The 26,250-nt window shown below is 47.4% G+C and overlaps 5 protein-coding genes across 5 annotated transcripts; 3 read left to right on the top strand and 2 right to left on the bottom strand.

The window, feature by feature from the left end:
- Window positions 1-4,101: 4,101 nt before the first annotated feature.
- Window positions 4,102-4,308, top strand: HOO65_070168 (uncharacterized protein; the record flags this gene model as incomplete). The annotated part of the gene is made up of 1 exon (XM_071001266.1): window positions 4,102-4,308. The coding sequence occupies one exon, from the start codon at window positions 4,102-4,104 to the stop codon at window positions 4,306-4,308; it is 207 nt and encodes a 68-aa protein (XP_070856886.1).
- Window positions 4,309-5,653: 1,345 nt separating this feature from the next.
- On the top strand, window positions 5,654-6,529 carry HOO65_070169 (uncharacterized protein; the record flags this gene model as incomplete). The annotated part of the gene is made up of 1 exon (XM_071001267.1): window positions 5,654-6,529. One exon carries the CDS (start codon window positions 5,654-5,656, stop codon window positions 6,527-6,529), a length of 876 nt encoding a protein of 291 aa, XP_070856887.1.
- A 3,309-nt stretch (window positions 6,530-9,838) lies between these two features.
- HOO65_070170 (Alkylated DNA repair protein alkB -like protein 8) lies at window positions 9,839-10,534 on the bottom strand (the record flags this gene model as incomplete). Its single annotated transcript, XM_071001268.1, has 1 exon — window positions 9,839-10,534. The coding sequence occupies one exon, from the start codon at window positions 10,532-10,534 to the stop codon at window positions 9,839-9,841; it is 696 nt and encodes a 231-aa protein (XP_070856888.1).
- Window positions 10,535-12,236: 1,702 nt separating this feature from the next.
- On the top strand, window positions 12,237-17,761 carry HOO65_070171 (eIF-2-alpha kinase GCN2; the record flags this gene model as incomplete). The annotated part of the gene is made up of 10 exons (XM_071004774.1): window positions 12,237-12,503; window positions 12,565-13,345; window positions 13,441-13,777; window positions 14,687-14,756; window positions 15,005-15,026; window positions 15,504-15,565; window positions 15,733-16,213; window positions 16,276-16,332; window positions 16,401-17,324; window positions 17,382-17,761. 10 exons carry the CDS (start codon window positions 12,237-12,239, stop codon window positions 17,759-17,761), a joined length of 3,381 nt encoding a protein of 1,126 aa, XP_070856889.1.
- An 858-nt stretch (window positions 17,762-18,619) lies between these two features.
- On the bottom strand, window positions 18,620-20,763 carry HOO65_070172 (Pyruvate kinase; the record flags this gene model as incomplete). Its single annotated transcript, XM_071004932.1, has 7 exons — window positions 18,620-19,371; window positions 19,441-19,497; window positions 19,579-19,940; window positions 20,006-20,080; window positions 20,215-20,358; window positions 20,436-20,626; window positions 20,725-20,763. The coding sequence occupies 7 exons, from the start codon at window positions 20,761-20,763 to the stop codon at window positions 18,620-18,622; spliced, it is 1,620 nt and encodes a 539-aa protein (XP_070856890.1).
- Between the last annotated feature and the right edge of the window lie 5,487 nt (window positions 20,764-26,250).

Below are 26,250 nucleotides of genomic sequence, written 5' to 3' on the forward strand. Positions count from 1 at the left end.
TATCCTACTAAGCTCAGACTCCAGACTGCCGGCCAAGCCCCTCACACCCACCCATTCAATGTCCACCTTATTTTCTTGATGGCCAACTAACTCTACGAGGCGGGGCCTTTTAAGCATCTTAGCACTACTTGTCACTGGGTGTGCTTGTTTGCTTTGTTCATAATCTGTGCACAATAGTGCATATTCTGTCCTGCGCATGCATGAAGTTAAATATGAGAGATTAGTTATGAGGTTGGGTGACAAAGAGCGGAGAGCAGCGAGATTGGTGATGAAGGGAAAGCCCTGTGCTCTACGGGCGACGACAAGAAGAACAAACAAAAAAGCAGAGTATTTATTTTCAGGGCCATGCACCACGCCTCATCTACACCTGTACGAGGCCAAGGGTTGGATATGATAACTGTGGCAATGTAGCGGCTAAAGGGGCTTGCTGCGACAATGAGGTGGCGTTATCTCAACAGCACTTGGATTGAATCCGGGTGCTTGCTACCTTTTGTCCTCTAGTGCAGCGCGACTTCTACCCACTAGTTTAGCCTTTTTATAGTAGGATCTTTCAGTAATCGGCCCTGAATACCCCCTGTAAAGCCAGAGGCTGGAATGCATGACTGCACTTATAGTAGAAGTGGCAAAAGAATAATAAAAAATAAAGAGGCTGTCAACCGTGAATATTAAGCAGCAACGTATATGCACGCAAAATGGCGGATGGAACAACAAGATGCAAGCATTCCGCATTGCAGCATGCAAAAACAGCAGCATAACAAAGGGGACCTAAGGTATGAAGGAAGAAGGAGGACAAGGAGGGGCGATAAGGCCATATGCACCGGCTACGCGCTAGCACCAGAACATGCTACCTACAGTGCATCGAGCTTCTAAAGCAAAGCAGCCCTAGAGCCTCAGACTAGCCTAAAGGGAGAAAGAATCATCCCTAGTGGGCGAAGGGGGAAGACAAAGAAGAACGGTGAGAGCCGATAAGTACTAGGAGAGGGAGAGAACAAGAAGCTAAAAGGAAGAAGAGCTGGAAAGGAAGCAGAGTAGAAGCGAAAGCCTTTGTGGAGGACACAAAAAGCCTCACTTTTTTCTGTGACTAAACGAAATCGGGACAATCCCCGAAGGCAGAGCAAGAGCAGGATAAGGCCAATATTGAGGCTCTTCAGATTATGTCGTATCCTCTAGCCATGTATAGATATATTTTGTCCCTTTGAAACTGCACATACATGCGAAGGCTGTGAACATAATTTGCCGGCCGATAGCGATATGCTGAGCGTTGATGTTCATTGGCATTGTTTGATGGTGTGGCCCAAGGGAATAGCCATTTCTCCCTGATTGCCCCCAAGAAAGCTGAATCTGCGCAGACAGCAAGCAAATGAAGATCAGTGGGAAAAGAAAAAGAGTAGAAAGTAAGCAAAATCAAACAGCGCTACGTCGGCTTGGCTTGTCCGCAGGTAAATTGCTGTCTCACTCTTCAATATCAACTTTCCCGTCCTCAAATCCACCCCCAACCCTGTCTCCGCTTTGTCTCGTCTCGCCTTGTCTTTGCTAACTGGCTGTCCAGACAAGGGAAGAAAAAACAAGGCGAATAGGGAGTAGGAAAGTAGGGAGTGCAAACATGTGGAATGGCATGGCTCATTCGGCTATGCGGGCCTAGAACCTGCTTGGACTGCAAATAACAGACACTCATTTTACAATCAACACGCACAGCAATGTAGTTCAGCATTTCAGCTACATATTCAGATGTTCGTCTAAACAATAAGAGCTTGGCTTGCTTTTTTATGGGGAGGGGGGGGGGCGTTTGCACGGTCGCCCGCCAGTATGCCAATGTCATTTGATTGATGTCTATACTCTCTAGGGCTTCCAGCTGGCCGCTGTCCTTTAAAATTAATCCCCGATTGCTCCCAATGCTTTCTTCGGTTGGCAGCTTGCTTGGCCATAGGGCTCACTACAGGACCAGCGCTTTTTTCTTCAGTTCTCTTTGGCGTCAGCCAGGGCCACAGAGTAATCAAGTGGGTATTAACAAGACACTGTATAATTATCGCCAGCCTTTTTATCAAAGTTTCCTGTTCCCAGGATATACTCGGCAGTCTTGCAAAGTTATCACGCCTGAACAACGGTTCAAAGCCAATTGCAGGTCAACAGCATGCACAAAGACCGATCAGTCAAAAAGAGGGAGAAGGACAAAAACGCGGATGGAATTACACAGGGAATTATCCCGAAATCCGAGCCAAGCCAAGCCACACAACACATGCAACAGTATAATAACGTAGAAAGGCGAGGCTTTTTTTTCCTTTTTTGCCAGTCCCCCTTTCTTAGCTTGATTATCCCACCCATCCCCTATGAAAATAGAAATGGGTGCCGCTGTACAGCTTGTCAAGTGTCGAATGTGTGCATACAGTCCAAACGGTCTATTTAAAAAGGAGAGTGCCAAATTCGAATTAAAATTTCAATATTTATGTCAATATTTTTGCAATAACCAAGTGATAATGCTGATTTCATGGTGTTAAATCTACCATAATGTCGCCAGAGAAAAACACCACTTTGACGAAATATTATGCATTCAGATCGCATATCGTCATCAAAGTACAAAGCTGGATGTCCAAACAGTAAGGGTTAGAGAACACCAGCTTCATACTATCCTCTCTTTTCTTTTCTCTAGGCATTCCAAGTAAACAACACTTCGTACCTCACTTTGACCCCACTTAAAACACGCCTCAGGAAAAAAAAAAGAAAGAAAAAAAGACACAGGGGTGTTGGAGTGATACGCACACCCTTGATCACAAGCGGGACGTTTTCCTTGTATCTTGTATCTTGTATCTTGTGCATTTGCACCTAGCCCCTCCCTCCTTTCTCGTGCAAGCCTGGCTTTGGGCCTTCTGGCTGAACTTTGAATTTTCACAGCCCCCACCCAATATTGCATTGTGAGTCCCTGTCAAGTTGCTCACATAGGCGTCAACATAGTTATGGCCCTTATCTCTTGCATTCTTTCGCCTCTACAGTTTTAAGCATGCAGTCTTGTCTCCTTCCCAGTTTTGGACTCATGATTCATCCATTGAGAAACGAGAGGAGAAGCGAGCGAGTCCGCGCAAGTAAGAGAAAGATAATCCGAACCAATGCCAAGCCATGCCATTGCAGCAGAGCAAATTTTCTGTGTGTGTTCTTTGTTCTTGAGCTGTTTCCCAAGTGATGCCCTGCCTTGCATTGCCAGGAATTGTCGTTTCTGTCTATCAGTCGTTTGTAACGTTGTTGTTGATCAGTAGGTCAGCGCAATCTTTCCTTTTAGGGTTAAGGCTGTGCATTTGCTTTGCCCTGCCTTCCTCTGGTGATCTTTACTAAATAAAAAAAAAACCGATGAAAAAAGTCCTGGGGGCTGGCTGGCTAGGCCTAGCCTAGATTTGAGAGTGGCGTCAGCAAGGAGAAAAAGAACGCGACATCGCCAAAAAAACTGAGTAGATAGTGTCCAAAAAGGGGGGCAAAGAGGGGTGAAAGCGGTATGAAGGGTTTAGTAGTTAGTGAGGTAGATAGGGTGTGTGTAGTTATGGTATAGCGCAGGATGTTTCTTGCTAGTTTGGCTCTTTCTACTGTTCCGGAGGTCAACGCGTAACAAACTAACATTCACATTGTAAAAATACCACATCCAGCAGATCACGCTCATCTTGTTCATGTCCTGTCACTAAAAGAGCCTCTCTTGGCTTGAAGCATGTAGGGGGCGTGAGCTCAAAAAGGGGGGTGTAAAGGGGTGCGCCCAAGGGGTGCTTTGTTCACAATTCTTTTCTAGCTGTTAGAGCTTGTTGCCATGGGCAAGACAAGCCAAGGAAGGGTCATGGCCAAGAGGGCCAGTGCCACGGGGAAGAGGGAGGGGAACCAGGGAAAACAGAGGTGAGAATGAGGAAGAGAGAGCAGAGCCAGTCACCCGCGTGATCCATCAAGTTTAAAAGGGCACCGTCCCTCCCCCTCCAGTCTCCATCTTCTCTCCTCTCTCACAACAACCAACACACAGCCTCTCGTTCAAGTTCAACTACAATCACCTTTACTTTCTTTTTCTCTATTTACTCTTAAATCTTTCACCATTTCTACACTTTAATATCTTCCTCTCACCCCAAAACTTTCAAAATGCAGTTCTCCGCCGTCGCCATCATCTTCGCCGCTCTGGCTGTTGCCCACGAGGGTCACTCCCACACCAACACCACTGTTGCTGCTACCGGCACTGGCTACGCCTCTGGCACTGGCGCTGTCACCGCCACCTCGGTCCCTACCGCCGGTGCTGCCCAGATCGCCGCTCCTCTGGCCGGTCTCCTGGCTGCCGCCCTTGCTCTGTAAATTCAGTGCCCGCGTTTTGCCGCCTGTTGAGTCGCTCCCACGCACGAGAACGCCCTCTTCCCGACTTCCTGGTCCCAGTACGGACGGGAGAGGCTGTGCAGAGTGATGTCACAGACGTGATTAGGAAGCCTCTTGTGATGAAATTGGAATCACGCAATGGTCTTCGATCATATTTCTTTTCCTAGGTTATTTCTCTGATTGGTTTTAGACAAGCCAATAGACAAAGCAGCCATTTGTTGTGGGTGGATATTTCAATGCTTGAAGCCGGGCATCCGGATTTTTCGGCTTCACTGGAGGTCTTGTTGTTCGATATAGGGCTTCTGTGGGTGAATTTCAATCAGCTCACCGACGATGTTCTGTTTCATTTGAAGAGATTGGCCTGTGCCTTTTGATTTTTTTTTCCAGTACATAGAGTTTTTATTGTAATAATACCCAACTTGAGTGTGTTGGCTTAACAATTTGTTCCTCAATTGACGTGATGTGATTTGCTCAAGGTATTAAAATGTTTGATTGACTCTGGCTATGGTTCGTTCCGTGTCAGCCGGTTGGTTGCCTTGGCACTATAGCCTTGGCGGCTAAAACATAACTTGATTGGAGACTGACATGAAGCCAATTAGACCTGGTCTTGGATAGTACTACATTTGGTCAGGCTGGTGGGTAATATCGTTGTTAGTTACAATGTGAAAGGCTATCCACTTTATTTCGTAGATACCATAGTGTGGAAAAGCATAGTAAAACATCACTTTGAGAAGAGTAAGTCTGGGAAAATATTCGTCTGCAGAGCTCGAAGTGACGTAAAGAATAGGAAGGAGAGGAATATTTGCATCTAGGCGAAAATCTTTTACCGCGTAGGGGTATGTCGTGAGTTGTAGAAGGAAAGAATGCCTGCATACTTACAGTGCAGCAATACTTAAGTATCATGTACCTGAGATTCGATCATCCTACACATGTACGTAATTTCTAATGCTTTCGCCCTGCCAGCTCTGAAGTTTGTTCGTACAACAAGTTCGTGCGACTATGAAGTCTATGAAGTGGCCAACTATAAATGATGTAAGCTGGCGCCTTATCTTATCAATCTAATCTCTTACCTGTAATTCTTAGCACTAAGCAAGTACCCCAAATCTTCTCCAATACCTTATCTTATCAGAACTTTGCAGTGGTCCAGCCGGAAGTATCACGAGCGTTTAACTATTTCATAACAAAACCCCCCCTTATCCGTTTTTCCCATCACAAAGTATCTGATATTTTTCATCATCAACCTGCTGTATTGATCGCTTATCCCTCTTGCTAACCTAGCCCACAGCTATTTTCAACATTCAAAGCTACCTCTCTTTGTCAGACTACCATGAGACCCGACATCTCATTTCCCCTCGTCGCTGCTGCTAGCGTGGTATCTGCTGCCTTTGTGCAGGACCCCATCGCGCCACAGATTTGGCCCCATCGAATCCCTACTGCCTATGAATCTGCTGTCATGGGCAGGCGCATCTTAGGTCTAGCCAAGCTCGGTGACATTGCCACCGTCTTCCCCACATCATCTACACCCGAGAGCTCTTACGGCCTGTCTGGCTCTATAGCCGGTGCTACCTCCGCTCCTCCTGCTGTCGCTGGCCTTCCCATAACTATGATGGATTATCTGGCTGACTGTGAGGACAGTGGAAACCCCACCCTGCTCGCCATTTCTATCGCAACTACCTTCCGCAACGCTGCCCAAGGCTCCAATGTGACACTTTCGTTGCGTTGGATTCCCCCATATCCGCCTGCAAAACGGATGTCGCTCGTAGAGAGCCTGATGTCATGGCTTGGCTTTGGAGAGTACAAGGTGAACAACAAGGTCGATTTCTCTAGTGAGGCTTTTTCCTCAGCTACCCCCGACACCGTTCCTTACTCGGCTGCAAACCTGCCCCGTGTTTCTCTTATGGGATACATCGAGCCCATCACCCCTGAGCAGGTCGGTCCTGCGAAGTTGGCCAAGTGCTTCGTCGAAAGACACCCGGACGCTAAGTACTGGCTGCCAGGCAACCCAATTCACCGCTCTAGTTGGGCACGGCTGGTCGTCACACATGTCTACTGGGTTGGTGGTTTTGGCGATCGTGCATATATTGGTTGGATTCCCGTTGAGGATTGGAACAAGGTATCGGTAGCGGAGTGGGAAGCCATTACGCTGCCGGGGGAAAAGCCGGGCTGGAGTGAGTGGATGGTTGGTGCAGATGTGGATCTATAAGGAGACGGCGAGGAATGAAGAGATTCACATGTCGTAACCAGAGGTAGCAAGAATAAACCAGGTGGAATTTCTGTGACAAATTCAAGGACTTCTATTTTCTCCTGTTGCTTCCTCTAGAAACCCTGAAAATAAAGGGTGCTCAGAGATCGTCAACTAAACTTGAACAAGGTACGAAAGGGCAAGGGGGGAATCTGCATGGAAGGGAAGTAGAAAAAGTCGGATCAGACACTGCTGTAATAATACGTGAAATTACGACAACGCATTAAAGTTGCAGAGCTAGCCTCAAAAGCCAAAAAAAAAACAAAAAAAAAAGAAGAAAGCAATACACACACCTCTATCAACAGGCAGTCATTTTAGGCAATATTGCGAGTATTACGAGAAGTGTAGAGAAATCATCAACGAGAATCCAAGTTAAAATCAGCCCGAAAACCACGAAAATATATATGATCTACATCATTTGCACTCTATAAATGAAAGACAGGTTGAAAGGGCTGCCAAAAGTATTCAACTCATCACTGACTAACAAACTGTATTAGAACGTTTCAATCTTCAAAGGCCCATTAAAATTCCGCATTTTACAAAAATATATTGCGAGGGCGGCCATATTTGGCGGGTAGGCAAATGATCTACTTGGGACGATTGCTTCAACGCTGCAGTTTTATTGAATGGAGCAAGTTTATAGCATGCAACATGTCACTATTTGCTATTTGTTTTATATCACCTGTTGATTGAATATATAATTGTAGAGCACCGAAAGTTGGCTGAGTAAAGCTAGTTTAAAAAAGAGGAAGTGGAAGAGATATCGATTGAATATAAAGCAATGCCGGAGAAAATGATATGAAAAGGGACGAGAAAATAACGGGTTTGAGGCACAAAAGCCTAGTCTACCTGGTAATACATCTATCTATTCATAACTTGTTAGGTAGGAATGGCCGAAAATTAGGAATTTAAATATACGATTTTGACCGTAAGGTATTGAGTTGCCGTTACTGAAGCGTGGTTTCTGATGCGGTATTTCTATTGCTGATTACCTGAACTTAGATAAAGTGGATTATAGGGTTATAGTTGTGATGCAAAAAGGGAAATCACGAGGCACTCTAGCGCTCTCTCATGGTTACACAGGCCTAACCAGGATTCGAACCTGGGCTTACGGAATCAGAATCCGACGTCCTAACCAACTAGACTATTAAGCCGTAATCATTGGCTGAAAGTTCGGAAATATTTGGGAATAAATATGATTGCCAAACCCAAAACCACGGCCGTCTGCTTTGCGAAGTTGAGGGAGAATGGAAGGGGAAGAGAGAAGAGATAGGAGGAGTAAACGTTTGCAGGACAGGAAGGAGATGTCGAGGAGGGCTCCGTGAGAAGGTGTGGAGGGAGCTCTGCTACCAACCACCAGCAGAACGGGAAAAATATTAAAAATGATGCGGCAGCAGCCATGCATACGGAAGGACAAAACCGCTGTACTCTGCCGGGGCCTACCCCCCGTGCCGATAGCCGGCGGCCTTTTAGACTAGATTACACGCGGTCGTCGCAGACCAAAAATACCTGGAACCCCGCAGGCACGCCCTAGGGCAATGCTGGACAGAGAGCCATCCTGGCCCAAGCGCCGGACCCTAAAAAGTCATAGGAGGCGCCCGAAATCCAAGCAAACCTGCAATTGCTGACCGCCCAGGAGGAGTCACGGGAAGCTGACATCAGCCAACGGCTCCTGTCCGGAATATGCCGTCGTATTACCGCGAAATAATTGGTAGGTAGACGTAAAATAATACAATACAATACAATACACGGCCGTCTGCGAAATAATGGTAGGTAGACTTTAAATAATATAATAACAATAACCCAAAACCACATGGGAAGCGAAGGCGGCCCGGAAAGCCTAGCACCAGACAAACCAACCGGCAGGGTCTACTGGGTCCCATGGCACTGCTAAGTCCTGGGAAATGAGGAAGTAGACCAGCTGGCCAAAGCGCGCTGCAAGAGCGTGGATTTTCCAGTTCCCGAGAGGACGATGTCTCTGGCGGCGAGGCGCTGGAAGAACGACACATCCATGGCCGGTTTCAAGCACTGGATGAGGGGCGACTCCCAAAACAGTGATCACCCTGGAGGGACACTGGGACTCTCAAAGCCGTTTAAGATGAACTGGATAAAAGGGATAGACCAGGGTTCCGTTGATAGAGCTTTGGCAGCACGCTCCAAACACGGCGACTTTGAGCAGTACCACTCCCGATTCAGCCATAAAAGCGCCGAGACAAAGTGACAAGCGCCGAGCTATGGTAAGCCAAAGGACTTACCTGCAGCTGATGACCGCCTAGGAGTTACTGGAAGATGACCTCAGCTAGCAGCTCCTGTCCGGAGCGCTCCGTCGTATTGCTGCGAAATAACAGTAGGTAGACGTAACATAATATAATAGCAATAACAATAAGAATAAACTAATAGCCCAGAGCCATGCGCAGCTTGATATTCAGTAGATAGACGTTAAGTAATGGAAACAAGCAAAGTTTGGATGCTACGGAGTCAACATAGAATCTCGCATCAGCCTAGCTGGGGCACAAGAGTGGAGGAGAAACCTACTGCGTACGGAGTACAAAGAATATAGGAAAGAGCGGGAAGGATATAGCTCACTTAAAGGCATCACCTGCGGCTCTTTCGCGTGTCTAACTACAAAGGCCTTAATGGGACAGAGCTGGGTCACATCCTGGCAGATGGTACGGGTTATGGAGACTTCGCTTAGTACTATGACTTCTTTAACCACAGGTGTCCACGCAGATGTGTAAGACTCTGTCACGACCGTGGAGCCAAAGGTTTGTGGGTAAGCTACTGAAAAACTAATAGCCGTTGGCTTCTTAAACCAGACTGCTGAACAGGCAGTAGATACATCAAAGGGGACGGCTAACGTAGAGAGACGTGGGCTGCTCAGTTTTTTACCTTTCTTTCTTTGCATCCTTTTTTTTCTTCATAGTGGAGGCGGTCAAGCTTGCTTGGAAACATACGCGGTTCTCTCATCAAAATTCTGTGGCTAGCCTTGCAGAGGCTTAGTTCTGTCCGGCAGCTTGTCAGGCGTTGTTTGATCTTCGTGATATTAACTGACATTAAATGTGCTCAAATTAAATTCGAGAAATATTGCTTCTCATGCTCCCAAACAACATGGAGCACTTAATATCCCGGATATTGATATACTATCAGCTTTTCCTACTATGGATAGCTACATCATAAATATTTATATGTAAGCTGTATTGTGGCCGATATGAAAACGCGTTACTATATGGTATTTATCAATCGACTTTTCGTATGGCGCATTCGCTGCGGTTACTCTATCTTCCCATTGCTTTCTTGTGTATCATTCGCTCCCTCTTTTACCACTTGCCAGCGATACTCCTTTTCAATGCCAGCTTCTCTTTGGGCCGTATCACAAAGCTTTAGATCACCGCATGAGCATGTAGCACCAGGTCGCAACCAGCGATATGTCAAGCTCCAGCGATCGCCTCTTTTCCGGATTTCACCATCTCCAAGCACGTCAGTTTTGCGCGCTCTTATGCCATGGGTCCAATGCAAACGTGAGTCTCCGCTCATCTGGATCAAGCTACGTGGTGACAAATCTATGTCTACGACGACTCCTGTGGACCCGTTCTTGAACTGCATTATAACTGGTGCGCCAAGCGATAGTGCGTAGAGTTGATCGAAGGCGCTATGCGTGTCAACATGTGGTGGAATGCCTGTTCCTGGGGAATAGTGCTGAAGGCAGACTTGGTCGGGTGGGCGACCCTCGGTGGTAGGAAGCAGGGGGAGGAGCCAGGCTGGAAAGGGAATGAAGGGGATTTTCGGGTCAATGCCAAATGTCTGGTAGCTAAAGGTGTAACCGTAATGCAGAGACAGTCGACCCCTTCTCTCAGGCCATGAGAGCTGTGTGCGGAATATGTCAATGAGCTCGGCCTCATGGTCTGCGGTAATGAAGTTGGGCTGCATGAGAATACCGCAGGGCTCTGTGTCTAAAGGTTCCATCATAGAGGAAGAGAGGGGCAGAGAGAAGGACAGGACAGGGCAGGGCAGGGCAGGGAAGGGAAGGGAAGGGAAGGGAGGGGAATGTAATGTTACACAATACTAAACGGTAGTTTGAAAAGATGGATTAAAAATGTCTTGGGGGCAAATAGTTTTGAGGCGAGAGTTTGAAGTGCAGGCCGGAGGAAATTGGGGAAGACAAAGTAATGACAAGGCTGTCACGTGAAAAGAAAGAGAAGGAAAAAAAACAGCTAGTGCGAGAAATAATGGGCCCATCACCATCACAGCCCTTTTCTAAGGAGGAAAGCTGTGAAGACTGGAGGGAGTTATAGTGTATACTGTACGTAGATAACACTGTGTATATAGCGTTATCGAGCTCTGGGATATGATATAATATCAAAAAGGCAAGACATCTGCTTCATGTTGCACTTGCACTGTAGCTCACCGTCTCGCATGCTGTCTCCCGTTCAAAATGCATGTGTCTTCCATTTATCGGCTCTTAATTGCCCTGCTCGCCTATATGCTGGACTCCTTTAATTTTCTTGATCATCTTTGATCTGTCCGAACACAAACTGTACGACGTGAGCAGGAGTGCTGATGTGGAGGGGTCAGCCTGGAGGGGCTGCATGCAGGCATCCGGTGGAGGGAGCCTTTACTCGAGATGGAGATGTCAGAAAGGGCAAGAACTGCAGAATTTGCTGTGATTGGGGCAATTGCTTCTTCGTTTGACCGCGATGTAAATGTACCAAGCTTAGTTGGGCAGCTTTCTTAGCCCGGGTATGGCTTGCCGCGTACTACTCTCGGTGAAGCAGTTTCTTTTCCCTGGTCTCTTCATTTTTGCACTTACGTCCATGTCTTTCTTTGTTTGTTTTCAGCGCTATTGCCTTTTCCTTTCTGCACTGCTTTTTCAACCGCCAGCTCTGGATGCACATATATTTCTGCATCTATTTATCCCTTGCGTCTTTGGGTTCTTGCATCTCTAAATCTCTTAGATTTGAGTTTGTCTCCTGGCTTCCTATATTCCCAGTCCGCTCTCCTATCTTGATTTCCTTTGACTCTCATTTCATCTTGGTACGTGGCTTTTGATGTATTCTATAGACGTAAATGAATAGAAAGCTCGTCAACACTGATCCACGGCTTTCTCATGTCTCATACATCAGTATTGCTAATTAGCCGCGGCTTTGTGTGACAGGCATTGAAGAAACTCAACAAAAGGGACAAAAGACTGACAACGGACGGCGCCTTGGCAATAACAAGTCTTGAAGAAGAAGATTAGCCTGGAATCTTCGATTTCTGGCTTCTGGAGACCGAGACCCAGGCGGCACATCATACCCATATCAGACCTGAGCCCAGACCCGATCAGAGACTTGAATTTGTGCTGCTCTTGCCCCCCCCCCCCCTACCCTAATTCGAGAGCCCTTCCCCGTTATTATATTGCGGCGAGAGAGTTAGTGATAAAGCTAAATCTGAGTCATTCATCTCGGGAAGCGACTACTGCTAGTCTCATCTCTATTGCTTTGTCTCTATCCCACGAGCTATTCGTATCATAATACCGTACGTTGATATAAAGGCTCTGCCCAGTCGCCATTTGGTATCCTAAATCTTCTTCCGATCAGCCTAGCCTGGATAAGTTGTCAGGTGGCTGCGATTTCCTCTGCACAACTGCTCTTCACCCTATTTTGTTTTTATTTCAGCAAGCACAGCAACAATGCATCTGGGCTTCATGAAACATGCCCTGCTGTTGACCAGCGCTGTGTTTTTATCAGTGCCTGTTAGCGGCGCGAATGTTGTGCGCAATCAGACCACTAAGACTGGCTTTAGTGATGGTCGTGCTGGGCGCTCTAGACATGCCCCGAGTACTGCATCTGGTGCTCGTGTTCCAGTAAGCCAGGCTACAGAAAGTTGCAGCAATGGAACATATGCACATGCCCTTGCAGAGCCCAAGATAGCGCCCAAAGTGCTCATCTTTAGTCTTGTAAGTCTTCCTTTCCAAGTCGATGTTTCTTGCTCCTTTTTAGCTAACCGACACACTATAGTTTCCTTCAGAAGCGGACATCTGGTACCAGCGTTGGAGCGACTCCGGCTTTGACAATCTCAATGCTGTCCAGACCTCGGCTCCGGGCCTTTGCATGTTATACCCGCATGTGCACTGTACTCCTGACCACTCAGTGTGCCAGGTTACAACAGGCATGGGTGAAATAAACGCGGCCGCTACTGCTATGGCCCTTGGACTTTCGCCTAAATTCGACTTGACCTCAACGTACTTCCTGATCAGCGGAATTGCTGGTGTCAACCCCCTGCGAGGTACTCTTGGTAGCGTAGGTCTCGCCAAGTATGCCGTGCAGGTGGCGTTGCAGTACGAGATAGACAGCCGCGAGATCCCGAGTGACTGGGCCATGGGGTACGTTGCTTATGGCACCAAGAAGCCACTGCAATACCCTAGCATCCTGTATGGCACCGAGGTGTTTGAACTGAACGAAGCCTTGCGAGATGCGGCATTTCTAATGGCATCCAACGCCACGCTCGCTGATTCAGAAGCAGCTGGCCTTTATCGCGCCAAATACAGCACTATGGGCGACGTCACACAAGCGGCAACGTCATCTCCGGCAGTGGTCAAATGCGACACGGCTACTAGCGACGTGTATTACAGTGGGAAAATGTTGAGTGAGGGCTTTGAAAAGGTCAGCCAGGTTTGGACCAATGGTAGCGCGCAGTACTGCATGACAGCATCTGAGGACAGCGCAATTTTGGAGGTGCTTATGCGGCTGGCCATCGAGGGGCTGGTAGACTTTGGACGGGTGATGGTAATGCGATCAGGTGAGTTTTGCACACAAGCATCAACTAAAAGGAGCCTATGCGATCCAAAATCATTGCATACTTGCTAACTGGCCATATCATGACCGTTGTGACAGGCTCTAACTTTGACCGTCCCCCAGATGGCATCACCGCCTACGAACATCTCCTAACTCTTGATCAAAACGGCTTCTCTATTGCAATTAACAACCTGTACAACGCCGGCATCAGGATTGTGCAGGGAATTGTAAAGAATTGGAACTGCACGTATGAGAAGGGGCTCTCACCAACCAACTATATTGGGGACATCTGGGGCTCGCTTGGTGGACAACCAAGTTTTGGACCGGGTAGTATCACCGGCGGCTACCCGATCAAAGCTGGGGGTCAGACGGGTAACTTGATGCGGAGAGGAATGACTGGAGCAGACTTTGCTAAGGGCCATTCCATGATGCAAAGGTAGGAGTTTTTTGTTTCTCTGGTGTTTGTGGTGCACCAAATTCTTTTCTTGTGTGCTTTGCCCTTTTTTCCGTCTTCTTTCTATTGTTTCCTACTGTACTTACAAGCGGTCGTCGCCTTATAAGGGAGGATTGTTTGCTTTTTTTCTTGTCTCTACATCTTCTGCGTAGAGGCTTCTTTTCCTTTGTCGTAAGTTTGTCTTTTCCTAGTATTGACATTTCGATAGTATGGCCACTTAGTATCTATAACTACCATTTCTAATTTCTATAAATATTGTATGTAACGAACACACTCGAGGTGTAATTACTGCGTTTTTCTTGGTCTTGAGGATAGGATGTCAAGTAACGGTATAATAAGAGGCGAGGCTAGTTAGAATAATTCATTATACGCTTATACAGATATTGCAGCTGTTGACTTAGTTTACATTTCAAGGTTCCATCCTTAGATTTGACGTGTGGCAGCTAGTGTAACCTTAATTTTACTTTCATCGAATATGAATCGAATCCCTCAAGAGTAAGGGCTGGTCAGCTATAGTATCTTCGTCAGATATATCAAGGCTGATGGCTAGCTCTCTAATATCGTCATTAGTGTCTGTAAATTCAAGGGCTGGGAGAGCTAGTCTGTTCTTGAGGGAAAATGCAGTTGTGGAAAAATAGATGATCACATAATATCAAATCTATGATGTCTCTATAATGTGTTTTTTTGAAGTGGCACGTAGCATCGAAACAAAAACCTAGGAAGTTGGGTTGTCATACAGAGCATGATAATACAACTTCCGGTTGAGCAATGAGTTTTATTCCCATCAAGAATTAGAAGCTAGCAGTGGCTATTTGAGCAGGCCCCAAGGTTTTCACATCTTTCTGCACCTATAGTAGACTCTCAACCTGAATAATACCTTTACAAGACTAGTCTTACCAATATTGTGGGTGTTGGTGACAGCAATGTTTTGAAAACCTGGCTGGTTGGGTCTAAACTAACGGTAAGTGATAGCTATATACTTACACTTACCTTGTTGATAATCGTATTTACAAGAACACGTCGTTTACTCTACATGGCAAGCTATGGCCGACAGACAGGCGTTTGGCTAGTCATTCATTTAACACCAGGAACTAGCTTGAAGCTAGGCTGATATTTTGAGAATAGATCAGTCTATGAATGTAATTTTAGGGAACTTAGTTCTATTAGCAACGTAGTATTTGCTCATAGCTGCATATATTGTTACTATAGCATGTTAAAAGTATGATTTTAGGTTAGTATGAAGAGCTTGAATACTAAGCAAGTGTGATCGTGATCAGTGGCTACGAAATGGACGAACAAATGATAGCATGCAGTGTCCTGTTGATGGCGCCACATATCAGTTAGGGTGGTCTAGGGTTAAAAGCGCAAATCACACAGTCTTTATCACTCTATAAAACACTGTAGACAAGTGTGAAAACATCAGTGTGCATACAGTGCGCCAAGTATTCTGCTATCCCATGATCAATATCTAGCGCCACAGCTTTGAAGGAGAGATTACTATTTGACAAAGCAACTTCCCTTTTCATCAGAAATAAAACAGTGTCTTTATCTTTTCTTTCCTTGAGTTTTAGACAACGGAAAAAATTCTTTATTGTAGCTTGGAGCCTTTGGATACTCGGCTTGAAATTCTCGCAAGACGAACTTTCTCAAAATTGTCATCACTAGCCATTGGCGGGATTAGCTTCATGACTACTATCACTGGGCTTAGACTGTTATGTCATCATTATCATTGATCCCGTATTCATCGGCCGAAGGCCGGGAGATCGTGCTGTAAGTTCGAGTGCTGCTTCCTCCACTTTTGGATCGAGCTGCTGATGTTTGTAATCCATCAACCAACTAGACGCCATCGCAATGCGATTGTTGTCCGCGATCCCACGTCTCAACAACTGGACATACGGCTTCTTACGGAGTGCCCGACATGCCATAGGTCTTTACAGCCATCAGTCCCACCGTCAGATCAAAATGGCTTCGAGGGCGGTCAAGCTGGAGGCCGACACGAGTCCTACGTTAACCCAGAGTACTTCCGCATGCTGCGCGCCGGGGCATACAGCCACCGCATTGCTAATTCTGGCGCGAGACCAGAATCAGAGATGCGCCCAGGGCAGGGAGGCGCTGGGTCTCCGCCATTGGCTACCTCTAGGAGCCCGCTAAGACGATATGTACAGCCTATTTTGCCTGGGTCAGTCTCTGCACCATCTAATGTGTTTGTGGAGAACCCTGAAGATGAAGAGTCCCCATCCCGGTCTCAACAGTCGTCGCCGCGGCCGGGGCAGAGACAGCAGCCCAGTAGTGGGATTAAAAGAGAGGCTTTTAGTCCGCACTATTTTCGTACATTTTTTGTTGAAGAGAAGGTTTTGGGTAAAGGCGGGAAGGGGGTAGTGCTGCTTGTCCGTCACCAGATTGACGGATGCACGCTAGGTGAGTTGGGGTGCGGTGTGTTGCTGATGCCAGATGGCGTTGCTAATACCATATTGAACTAGGACATTTTGCGTGCAAACGAGTGCCCGTTGGAAATGATCACGCGTGGCTTGAAAAAGGTGAGCCCTTTACCACCGTGTCTCTATAAAGGGGAAGGAATCTACTAATATATGACCGATATGCCCAGTACTTGTTGAGGTTGAGTTGCTGGCTAAGCTGTCTCATCCAAATCTTGTCTCATACCGCCACGTGTGGCTTGAGGATGTCCAACTTAGTATGTTTGGGCCCAGCGTCGCTTGTGCTTTTATTCTGCAACAGTATTGTAATGGCGGTGACCTGCTGAATTACGTCGCCGGCTCAGCGCCAGCTGCTATCACTAAAGAAGACCTCAAGGCTCAACTACGCCGTCGTCGATCCCGAAGTCAGCGAGACGCCCCTTCGATTCCAAGACGGCGGCTGCCACTAGAGGAAATATACTCATTATTCAAAGATGTCACTTCTGGTCTTGTCTATTTGCACGCAAATAGCTACATACACCGAGACTTGAAACCAAGCAATTGTCTGTTGCATCATGACGATAATAGCACTGTGGCTACAACCTGCCTTATCAGCGACTTTGGTGAAGTTCAAGTAGAGAACGCCGCTAGGAAGTCTACTGGCTCAACGGGCACTATCTCTTACTGTGCACCAGAAGTCCTTCGGAAGGATGCAGCCGGCCGATACGGGAATTTCACCACCAAGTCAGACATCTTTTCACTTGGGATGATTTTGTACTTTATGTGCTTTGGACGGCTCCCATATCGGAACTCCAACGCTACGGATGAGGAGCAAGAGGACATTGATCTCTTGCGCGAGGAAATTTTATGTTGGGAGGGCTTTCACGAAGAGCGGCGCGAAAGACCAGATCTGCCGCCTAAATTATACCAGCTAATTAAGACTCTACTGGCAGTAGACCCAACAAACCGACCGAGTGCTGCCGAGGTCTTGGCTGCAATTCGCAACGAATCGCCATTCGAACCAGGCATGAGAGGGACAGGTGGTGTTGCTCCATTGGGTATTAGACGGGTACAGCCGGTAGACACACCATCTCCATCAGCAACGCCTACCCCGGGTATGTTACATACACAATATAAGACCGAAGCATATTCTTTACTAAATCCAGTTACAGACGGGCGGTCTACCCCCCAAAGCAATACTACACTACCCGCTACTGGCCCTAACCCCTTTGCTGCTGGCTCCCATCGGTCGTCACGCTCTCCTGCACAGGCATCTGGCTTGGACCATGGGGAGATTGAAAACCCTCGTCTTAGGTTGCAAACAGCTGCTATTTCCCATGGCCAGGGCCAGGAGCTCACCCATCATCGAGGCAGTGTCCATGAAATCCCTAACAATCGTCAGCATGCTGATTCTGAGAATGTATCTGAGGCTATATCCACCAGCACTGCCCTACAGCGCTCGCCTACACATCACTCGCTCCTTGCCTCGGATTCTTCCACACCGCCTCATACCAACTCTCTCCCGCTCCTTATGGCCCCCCAACAACTATGAGCATCTCTGCGCGACCCGCTTTTGCAGTCTTACATGGTCTCCGGCTTGCTATCCTTGTGCTTGACTATTACATTGATTCTCTTAGTGCCCCACTACTACTTACCCTGCGCTGGTTTTTGTTTCTCGCTAAAGCCGCGTCCATTGTCCAGCCGTGTGCACCATATATCCCTAGCATTAGCGCTGCATTGCCATTAATTGGGCTTGCGGGGCTGGATTTACTTCTGCCACTGCCTTCGGATGTGGCTTCGAATTCTCTCGGGGCTGGGCTTTCGTCTTCCCCACCAGCCCGATTGGGACGACACCGGAGGGGCAGACGTATAGCTGCGGGCCAAGGTGAGAGCCAAAACGAAGTTCCTTTGTTTACATGGACATTTAGCGGCGCTGTGGTCTTGGGCGTAGTGCATATGCTTGTGCTATGGTGGACAACGAGGGCGGGGACATTGTGCGTATTGTCCTCAGCGGCTAAATTCGACCGGGAAAGTGAGTGACAACAGCACATGCATATGGAGATGCTAGTATAGGTATGTAGAAAAGGCACGAGAGCATGAGTGGGAAAAAAAGAGGCGCATAATGTAGCGATGAGAGGAGCAAATTAAGGCTCTTTGAATCTACTACTACTTATGGATGACTTTTATGGTTTTCCATCATCTCCTTTGTCTTGTCCTTTCAGTATTAATTAGTCCCTAGTTCTTCACTCAGACACAGAATATTTCCGAATTTTTTTTGTTTCATTCATTAACGCAATGCAGTAGGTAAGAATATCTCCACATCTTGACCGCTTCAAACTTCCTTTTCAACAAAAAATATAGCCTCCTCTTCCTTATTTAGCTCCCAGATCTGTGACCTGTTACAATATATTTAAGCTTGCTGGCCAATGCCTAGGTTCTCAGGGTCGGCAGTCACAATACGCAGGGTGTTGGTGTTGCCCATGCCACCCTTCCAGCCCTGGACAACAACGACGCGGTCACCGTTCTTGAGGACTTTGAGAGCTAGAGCCTCTTGGACGGCCCACTTGATGCGGCGGTCGACATCCTCCTGCCAGTTAACCTTGGCAAAATCAGGCTTGGCCTCGGGGAATAGGAAGGGGTAGACGCCACGGTACAGGTGGCTGTAGCGAGATGCAGAGGCGTTGCGGGTGACCATGAAGATAGGGCACACGGGGCGGTACTTGGACAGCATGCGGGCAGAGTCACCCGAAGTGGACAGGACAATAATACCACCAGCACCCAGGTCTAGCGAGGCACGGACAGCAGCCATGGCGCAGGACTCGGTGACGGAAATGGGGCGCTGGATCAGGCTGGCCAGCTCCTCGAAGTGGGCGACGTAGGGAATAGAGTTCTCGGACATGAGGCAAGCCTGGGACATCTCGCTGACAGCCTCGTTGGGGTAGGCACCCTTGGCAGTCTCACCAGACAGCATAACACAGTCAGCGCCATCGGCGATGGCGTTACCGACATCGCTGATCTCGGCACGAGTGGGGCGGGGGTTCTTGATCATGGATTCGAGCATCTGGGTAGCACAGATGACGGGCTTGCCGGCGATGTTGCACATGGCAATCAGCTTCTTCTGAGCAGCGAACACTTCGGCGGCGGGGATTTCGATACCGAGGTCTAAAGAAGCGAAATGTTAATGTTTTGGGGGAATAGAGAAGGGAAGATATCATGTAAGTCTGTACTTACCACCACGGGCAACCATGACGGCATCGGTCTCCTCGAGAATCTCGGCAAAGTTGTTGACTATACAGCGCAAGTGTTAGCTTGGATCTTGTTTTGGTCTCTGCCATTAGTGGTTGGTTGGCTGAATATGGCTTTACTTACGACCCTGGCGATTTTCAATCTTGGAGACAATCTGAATGTGCTTGCCCTCTTCGCCTAGAACAGCGCGGATATCTCTGACATCCTGAGCACGGCGGATAAATGAGGCAAAGACCATGTCGACATTGTTCTTGACACCAAAGCGCAGATCAGACTTATCCTTCTCGGATAGAGCGGGAAGATCGACGTCAGTGTTGGGCAGGTTGACACCCTTCTTGGAGGAGATGAAGCCGTTGTTGCGGGCCTTGACCTTGACGGTCTTGTCATCGACAATCTCAAGAACCTCGAAAGCGAGGACACCGTCATCCACGTAGATGACCCGGCCGGGCTGGATGACCTTGGTGATGTTCTTGTAGTCAACGTACCTAAAGGGGTAAAGTTAGAGATATGGGGAAGGATACTGCGTGTATTAGGAGAAGTAGGTACTTACATGTTGGAGGCGTCGCAAGCAGTGGCGTACTTGTCGTCGGTGGTGATGTTCATGATAGTACCACCAGAAATGGGGCTGTAGAGGGTGGTTAGCGGGCTGTTCGGAAGCCTTCGGAGCTAATATCCGACATAAAAGGCGGGAATGGACTTGTTATGGCCGTTCCAATTGCCACACAAGAGTCCCTAGTGAGGAATGGGCCTAAAACTTACATATCAGCATCACCAGCAGTGTTACCGGTACGGATCTCAGGGCCCTTGGTGTCTAGGGCAATGGCAACCTGGCGGCCAGCGTAGGCCTTCTCGGCGGCGCGGGTGTTGTCGATGACGGACTGGTGGTACTCGTATGAGCCGTGACTGTAGGTAGAAAAAAGAGAGATAAACTGTTAGCCAAGGGATTGTAGGGCAAACAACGACCAGAGAGGATTACTTACGAGAAGTTCATGCGGACCACATTGAGACCAGCCTTACGCAGGTTGTTGATAGCCTCAACCGAGTTGGTCTTGGGGCCAATGGTGCAGATAATGGATGAGCGACGGTAGTTGCGCTCGGGAGCGTAGGCGGTGTCAAGACCGGCTAACCAGGCAATCTGCGAGAGGAGGGAAAGGCCGAGGTTAGCGGGCGGCTTTTGGTTTGTTGTAGGGGATGGGCAGGCTAGTAGTAGTAGGGCAAGATGAAGAGATAGAGGAAGGGAATGGGGGGCACAACAGAAGATTTGCCTACCTTGCCCTGGGCATCAAGGTGTTGCTGAACAGAAGCCATCTTGAGAATTTTTGGGCGGTGGGTTGTATGGGAGGAAGGGAGACTGATAGAGAGAGGTGGGTTGAAAGTGAGATTGAAGAGAAGAAGGAGAAGGCGAGGAAGGAAAGAAGGTTTGTAGGAGGAGAAAAATAGGAAGGAGAGAAAGGTAAAAGAAAGAGGAAAAATATACTGGAACTAGAAAAGGCAAGAAAGCGGGCGGCCAACAAGAAAGAGCGGATTATGTACTAATAATGTTTTTCTCTGCACTTAAATTCTCTGGTTTACAACGGTTATAGCTACTAGAGCCGCTCTTCTTGTTTTTAGCAGCTGCCTTTTCTTTTTACTTGCTTCTTAGTAGCGGGGTACGGAAGGAGGGGTGGGGGTGTCTTGTCTAGTATTATCCTGGTCGGGGTCCAGTTTTGGGGCGACACTTAGACTGATCTGAGCGAATAATGGCCGAAGTGCGTCCAGAAAAGAGAAAAACAAGAGGGGAACATGAGATATGGGAGCAAGAGCAACCTCGATTTCATGCCTTCGTTTTGTTACCGCAGCAGGCAGTAGATTTCGCTAAGTTAAGGTATAGTGTTGGCACAGGCAACTGCCCTGCCCGGTTCTTCTATAGGTAGTATGACCTGACGTGGTCTGGTCTGGCTTGGCTCATGCCATGGTGTTTGAAACTGGAAGCTACGGTGAAGAAAGAGGAAAAATTCTTACGTAGCAGGACAATTGCTTGCTTCAGAATGGGAAGGTGCAACAGCTAACAAACTATCAAACAAAGTGGCAGCCGGAGTAGCCATAACAACAACAGTAAATCAGCCTATGCGAGGCTTGAAAAATGGCAACTACAAACGTTTCACTTTCCTTTCCCTAGCCTAAAACCGCCTCTATTATGTTTTTGGATGAGTAGATTATTGCTCTAATCCTTTCCAAGGGAAGGGGAAAAGAAAAATACAAGCGCTACTTTTTGGTTCCCTACTCCGCTTGATTGTCATGTCATGCTCATTTCGCACGCGAACGAAACGACAAACAGAAGAAAAGCAAAATTTGGGGAAGGCGTAAACGTAAATTGGAATAGTAGGGAGCATCTTCCCTTCTCCATGTATAACTGTACACATATATATTGCACTTGCATACTCAACGATATGCATGCATGCATGCATACTCGCATCATTGTATCAACTGGAACTGCAACTGCATGTCTCTTTTTTTTCTAGTTTGTTACCTTCAGCCCGTCGCTGGCGCTCTTGTCTAGTAAGCTTGTAGAGCCCCGCTTTCTAATACCACGGCCAAAAATTGGGGTTCAAATTGAGGCTTTTGGTCCCATTCACCACCAAGTAAAGTCCCGCTATTTTTTCTCACTTATCAGTTCTTGAATCAGCAAGCAGCCTGACAACTTGTTAGAAAAGATGATTCAGTTGTACGGCTAGCGTTGAATCTAATGATAAGGGCGATTATGTGATGCTCTTAAAACACTCTCGTGTCGCATTCGCGTCGAGTTTTGTTACCTCATACCTTCTTACTTTTTTACCCTCACGTCACATTTTTTTTTCTTCATTCTGCAATCCCTGAAATAAGTCCGTTCACTGGTCCGGACCGAATGGAGAAGCTGCTTGGATATTCTGACAAGGGGAGTTTGGAGTTCTCGCCGACCTGAGAAGTGGTTTGATGCGCGGTTGTCGTTCGATTTGACTTTGGAATGTTGAGATGATGATATGAAGTTGTTTCCTAGATTATGCAAGCAAGTTTTGATAAGAAAAAAAAAAAGTAAAGAACCTACTATTTCACCAGGCGGCGGGCGAAGCAGAGCTGAGACCAAAAAAAAGAGCAACAGGATGCAGGGAACAAGGGAGGAAGGAACAATTTGAAGCACGTTGCCAAACGACAAGACAGGAAGGAGGTAGAGCAGAAGCAAAGAAATGTGGGTTGTGCAGGGGCCTTTGTGTTTGTTTTGGGAACCACAAAAAGGGAAGTTCCAGCCCCACTACTTGCGCCTTCACCTTCCTATTAGAAAAGAAAGAAAAGCAAGAAGGCGAGTTATCCTGAGTAAACAGTATCGAAAGAAGGGCGATAAGGCTAAGATAAGAGAAATGCGAGATTAATGTGCAGATGTGCATAAAGTAAGAAGAATAGGAAAGCATAAATGCACCTGCCTCTTGCTAATGTACATGTCTAACAGTCACCCATGTCACCCATCTATCTCTTGACATGGACGTCTCTGCTCAAAAGGCTCCAGCAGATAAGTGGCTCCATTGAAAATATATAGTTTTGTGATTTGGCATTCCGCAGTCGGTCCTCAGTTCTGACAGGGAGCGGGCGTTGATGATTATCTGGATAGAAGTGTCTACGTCGAGGGCTTTTGAGGAGGTAGCCGAACAGATGGACCTCAAACTTTCATACACAAAGTCTACATGATATAAGTTTTGTAAATTCATAAGCTTGAGTTTCCCTATTGCTTATTCTCTCTTTCTTCCCATAAGTCTTGGGATTTCTTTCTGTGCCTCCAGTTTTTGCTTGGTGGCTTTAGGCCTTCACTGTTCCGTGATGCATTGGCCCAAGTGAGACTGTATAAATGAAACCAAGAGTGCGATCTCCTCATATCTTGCTGCCCAGCACTGACTTTGATAGTCCTGTGCCATTTGCACATCGGCCGCCTTTTGCTTCACCTGAGTAGATAGAATATTACACAATTGATAGTACCGCACACACACATTCCCTGGCCAGAATCTGGCTCTCGCTGAAATCAGGACTAATGCCACTACTTCGATTGGCGGTATGCCCAAGTTGCGGATATGTGCTTCCGATGGTTGCTGTGCATATTGTTCCAAGTACTCAAACATCCACTGAAAAGCTTGTGCGTCCGTTTCCCAGTCTTTGGAAGCTGGAAGCTGGGTACGGTATGGGTCATCATGTTCGTGGTGCGTGAGGAGAAAAACCAACTTTATCCGCTTGGCTATCTCATGACACGTTTCTATGTCATTGCTTTCTGTCAGGTTAGTTCCCTGGCTGCACTCAAACGCGCTTTTTTCAAACCACTTCCCTAAAACCACGTGCTTTGGCAGAACCACTTTGTTGTATGATGTTGGGCACCGGAAGCCGGTGATGCCCTTGATCCGTGGTAGCTCGTTGTTGCTAGTTGGAATGTCGGAAAGGGCCCGAAAGCCTATATGGTTATTGCAAGCCTGCAATTCGGCTTCTGGCCTGGGGCTATATTTGATAAAAGGTGGCGTTGAGTTCATGTAGCAGAGAGGGTATCTCTCATGTACCGAGAATTCGGCTGAAAGAATATCTCTAAATGTGGTGCTTTCGCGGTACATAGCCCAGTACTTTTCGATGCATGCTTCTATGTTCATTGGGGATGTACAAATGCATGTGGGGGGCACTTGTGGGTGGGTAGCCGGAGGAGGGGAGGATACTGAGGAAGAAGAAGAGGAGGCGGGTACCGAAACTGAAGGCGCATGGATAGGCGAATTATCCAGAGTTTCCATTGTGTATGGGCCTGTGCCTAATGCGTGCACACCGGTAGACCCTTCTTCTATGGGGTCCTGCATGTCAAAATACACCTCGGCTCTTGACTTGGGACATGCAAACCAGTGCTTCATGTTGCGCTTTTTATGCCACATTTCTAGAGCCCCCACAAAAATGTCGTAGTTGAGCCATGGTTGTGTGATGACTTCCATCTATGCGTGACAAGAACGGGTTAGCTAGATATGAAAAAGAAATGTAGAAAAATTAGGAAAATCGGAAAAATGGGGGACACGAAAACGGGAAAAGTCGCAGGCCCATAGTAGCGGGCAAACAGTGGAAAAGGAAACGAGGAAGAAGTAGACCTGGAGCGCTTTCAGGGTAGAGGAACAAGTCATATGAACAAGAAAGCAGGCCAATGAGAAAACAGAAAAGAACGGAAGATGAAAGCGCAAACTCACTTCAAGATCCCCGTTTACATCCATAGAGTCTAGACGCTCTAGGTCTTGCTGAGCAAAGTCAACATCGCGATATGTAGATAGACCGTGGTAGAAGTCCCATGTATACTCAAAGCGGTACATTGTGAAGGCAATCAATAGACTACGGCTTGATAAGGCGCGACCAAGCAATGGAGATGCCCGTGGGAAATAGACACTATCAGCGTACATGAAAATTATCTCCAAAATCTCAACAGGCAATGTCTCCAAGAGACGACTCCTGGCTGCCACAAGCCGAGCCTGGGCTGGGCGGTTAGCCGATGACTTTGTTGGTACTCTTGAGTCAGACTTCCAAGACAAGTCTAAGCCGTGCCTTTGCGGTATATATGATCCGGCGTGAGTTTTTATAGCGCGTGAAATGAGCTCTACAGACTTCGCCGTGTTATGCGTGGGGTCGTCATGTGTCTCATTGCGAGGGGTGATTGAGCCGAAAGACCTTTTTCTCCGGCGATACGAGCCCCGTACCTTGACGGGCGTCAAAGACATATCTTCGTAGATAAAACAAGGGGAATCAGAAATATAGGCCACTTTTTCGCTGTAGAACTGCTCAGTCTATCAGCAGGCTGTGGATGATAAAAGAGTCCCGAGATCTGGTTAGCTGTGTAGGGGCAACTTGGTAAAAAGTCTTTCATTCATTTATATAGCCCAGGTTAGCTGCATCCAAAGCAGCCAGAAGACGAAGAAGAGGCGATATGGCTAAATGCAACTTGATATTTTTAGATTTGCATATCGTTGTGTTCTTTGTATCCGCTGTATGGATAGAGTCGTTGTTCAGATTGAAAAAGGCATGATTTTAAAAGCGGCGAAGAAACAGGGAGGATTCATGTAGGACAAAGGTTGACAGTCACAACGCTTTAAAGGGGCATGTAGTTGCCATTTAGCTTTATCGCTTAGTCATTACAAGTTGTCCTGTAGTCTTATCTTAGCCTAACGCTAGCCTTTTTTTTTTCTTAGCCTTGCTGTGCCAATGTTCAAAATTTCCGTCGAGGATCACGGGCCAAGCAGTAGGCTACTAGATGTACCTTTTCTTATTTTTCTTCGCTAGAGATGTCCTAAGGCTGGCGGGCTCTTCCTTTTCTCTTCCACCGTTTTTATCCTTGAAGAAGAAGTAGAGATACCTCTTGTTTGGCTAGGCGACCCAAGTCTTTGGCCTGCTTCTCTGTTTCCATAATACAACTCCGCCGACTTCTCGATACTTTACATGTCGACATACGCCCGAGCAAGCATGTCTTCATCCCTGCGATCTACAACGCCAGTACCATCCCGGGCTTTGCTTCGCTTTCTACGTGCCCAGTCTGAGAACCGTCCATTCTTCAGTCCACGATGCAGGGTTCTCGGGAATGAGTTGCGGGGAATCAGGGTCTACAGCAGTCATAGCAGCAATGGAAGCTATAACGCAACAACTAGCCCAATACCTCCCCCCAATGCGGCTAACCCGCTTGCACGGATAACTCCCGCGACTCCCGTCACTGTTTCCTCAATTTTGACATTACCTGTCCTCAAGCGGACACATTCTCTTGGCCCAGCGCGTGGCTTCTCTGGCTCCGGA

This window comes from Ceratocystis lukuohia (assembly GCF_044167205.1).
Source record: "Ceratocystis lukuohia strain C4212 chromosome Unknown Supercontig7_pilon, whole genome shotgun sequence".
Classification (NCBI taxonomy): domain Eukaryota; kingdom Fungi; phylum Ascomycota; class Sordariomycetes; order Microascales; family Ceratocystidaceae; genus Ceratocystis; species Ceratocystis lukuohia.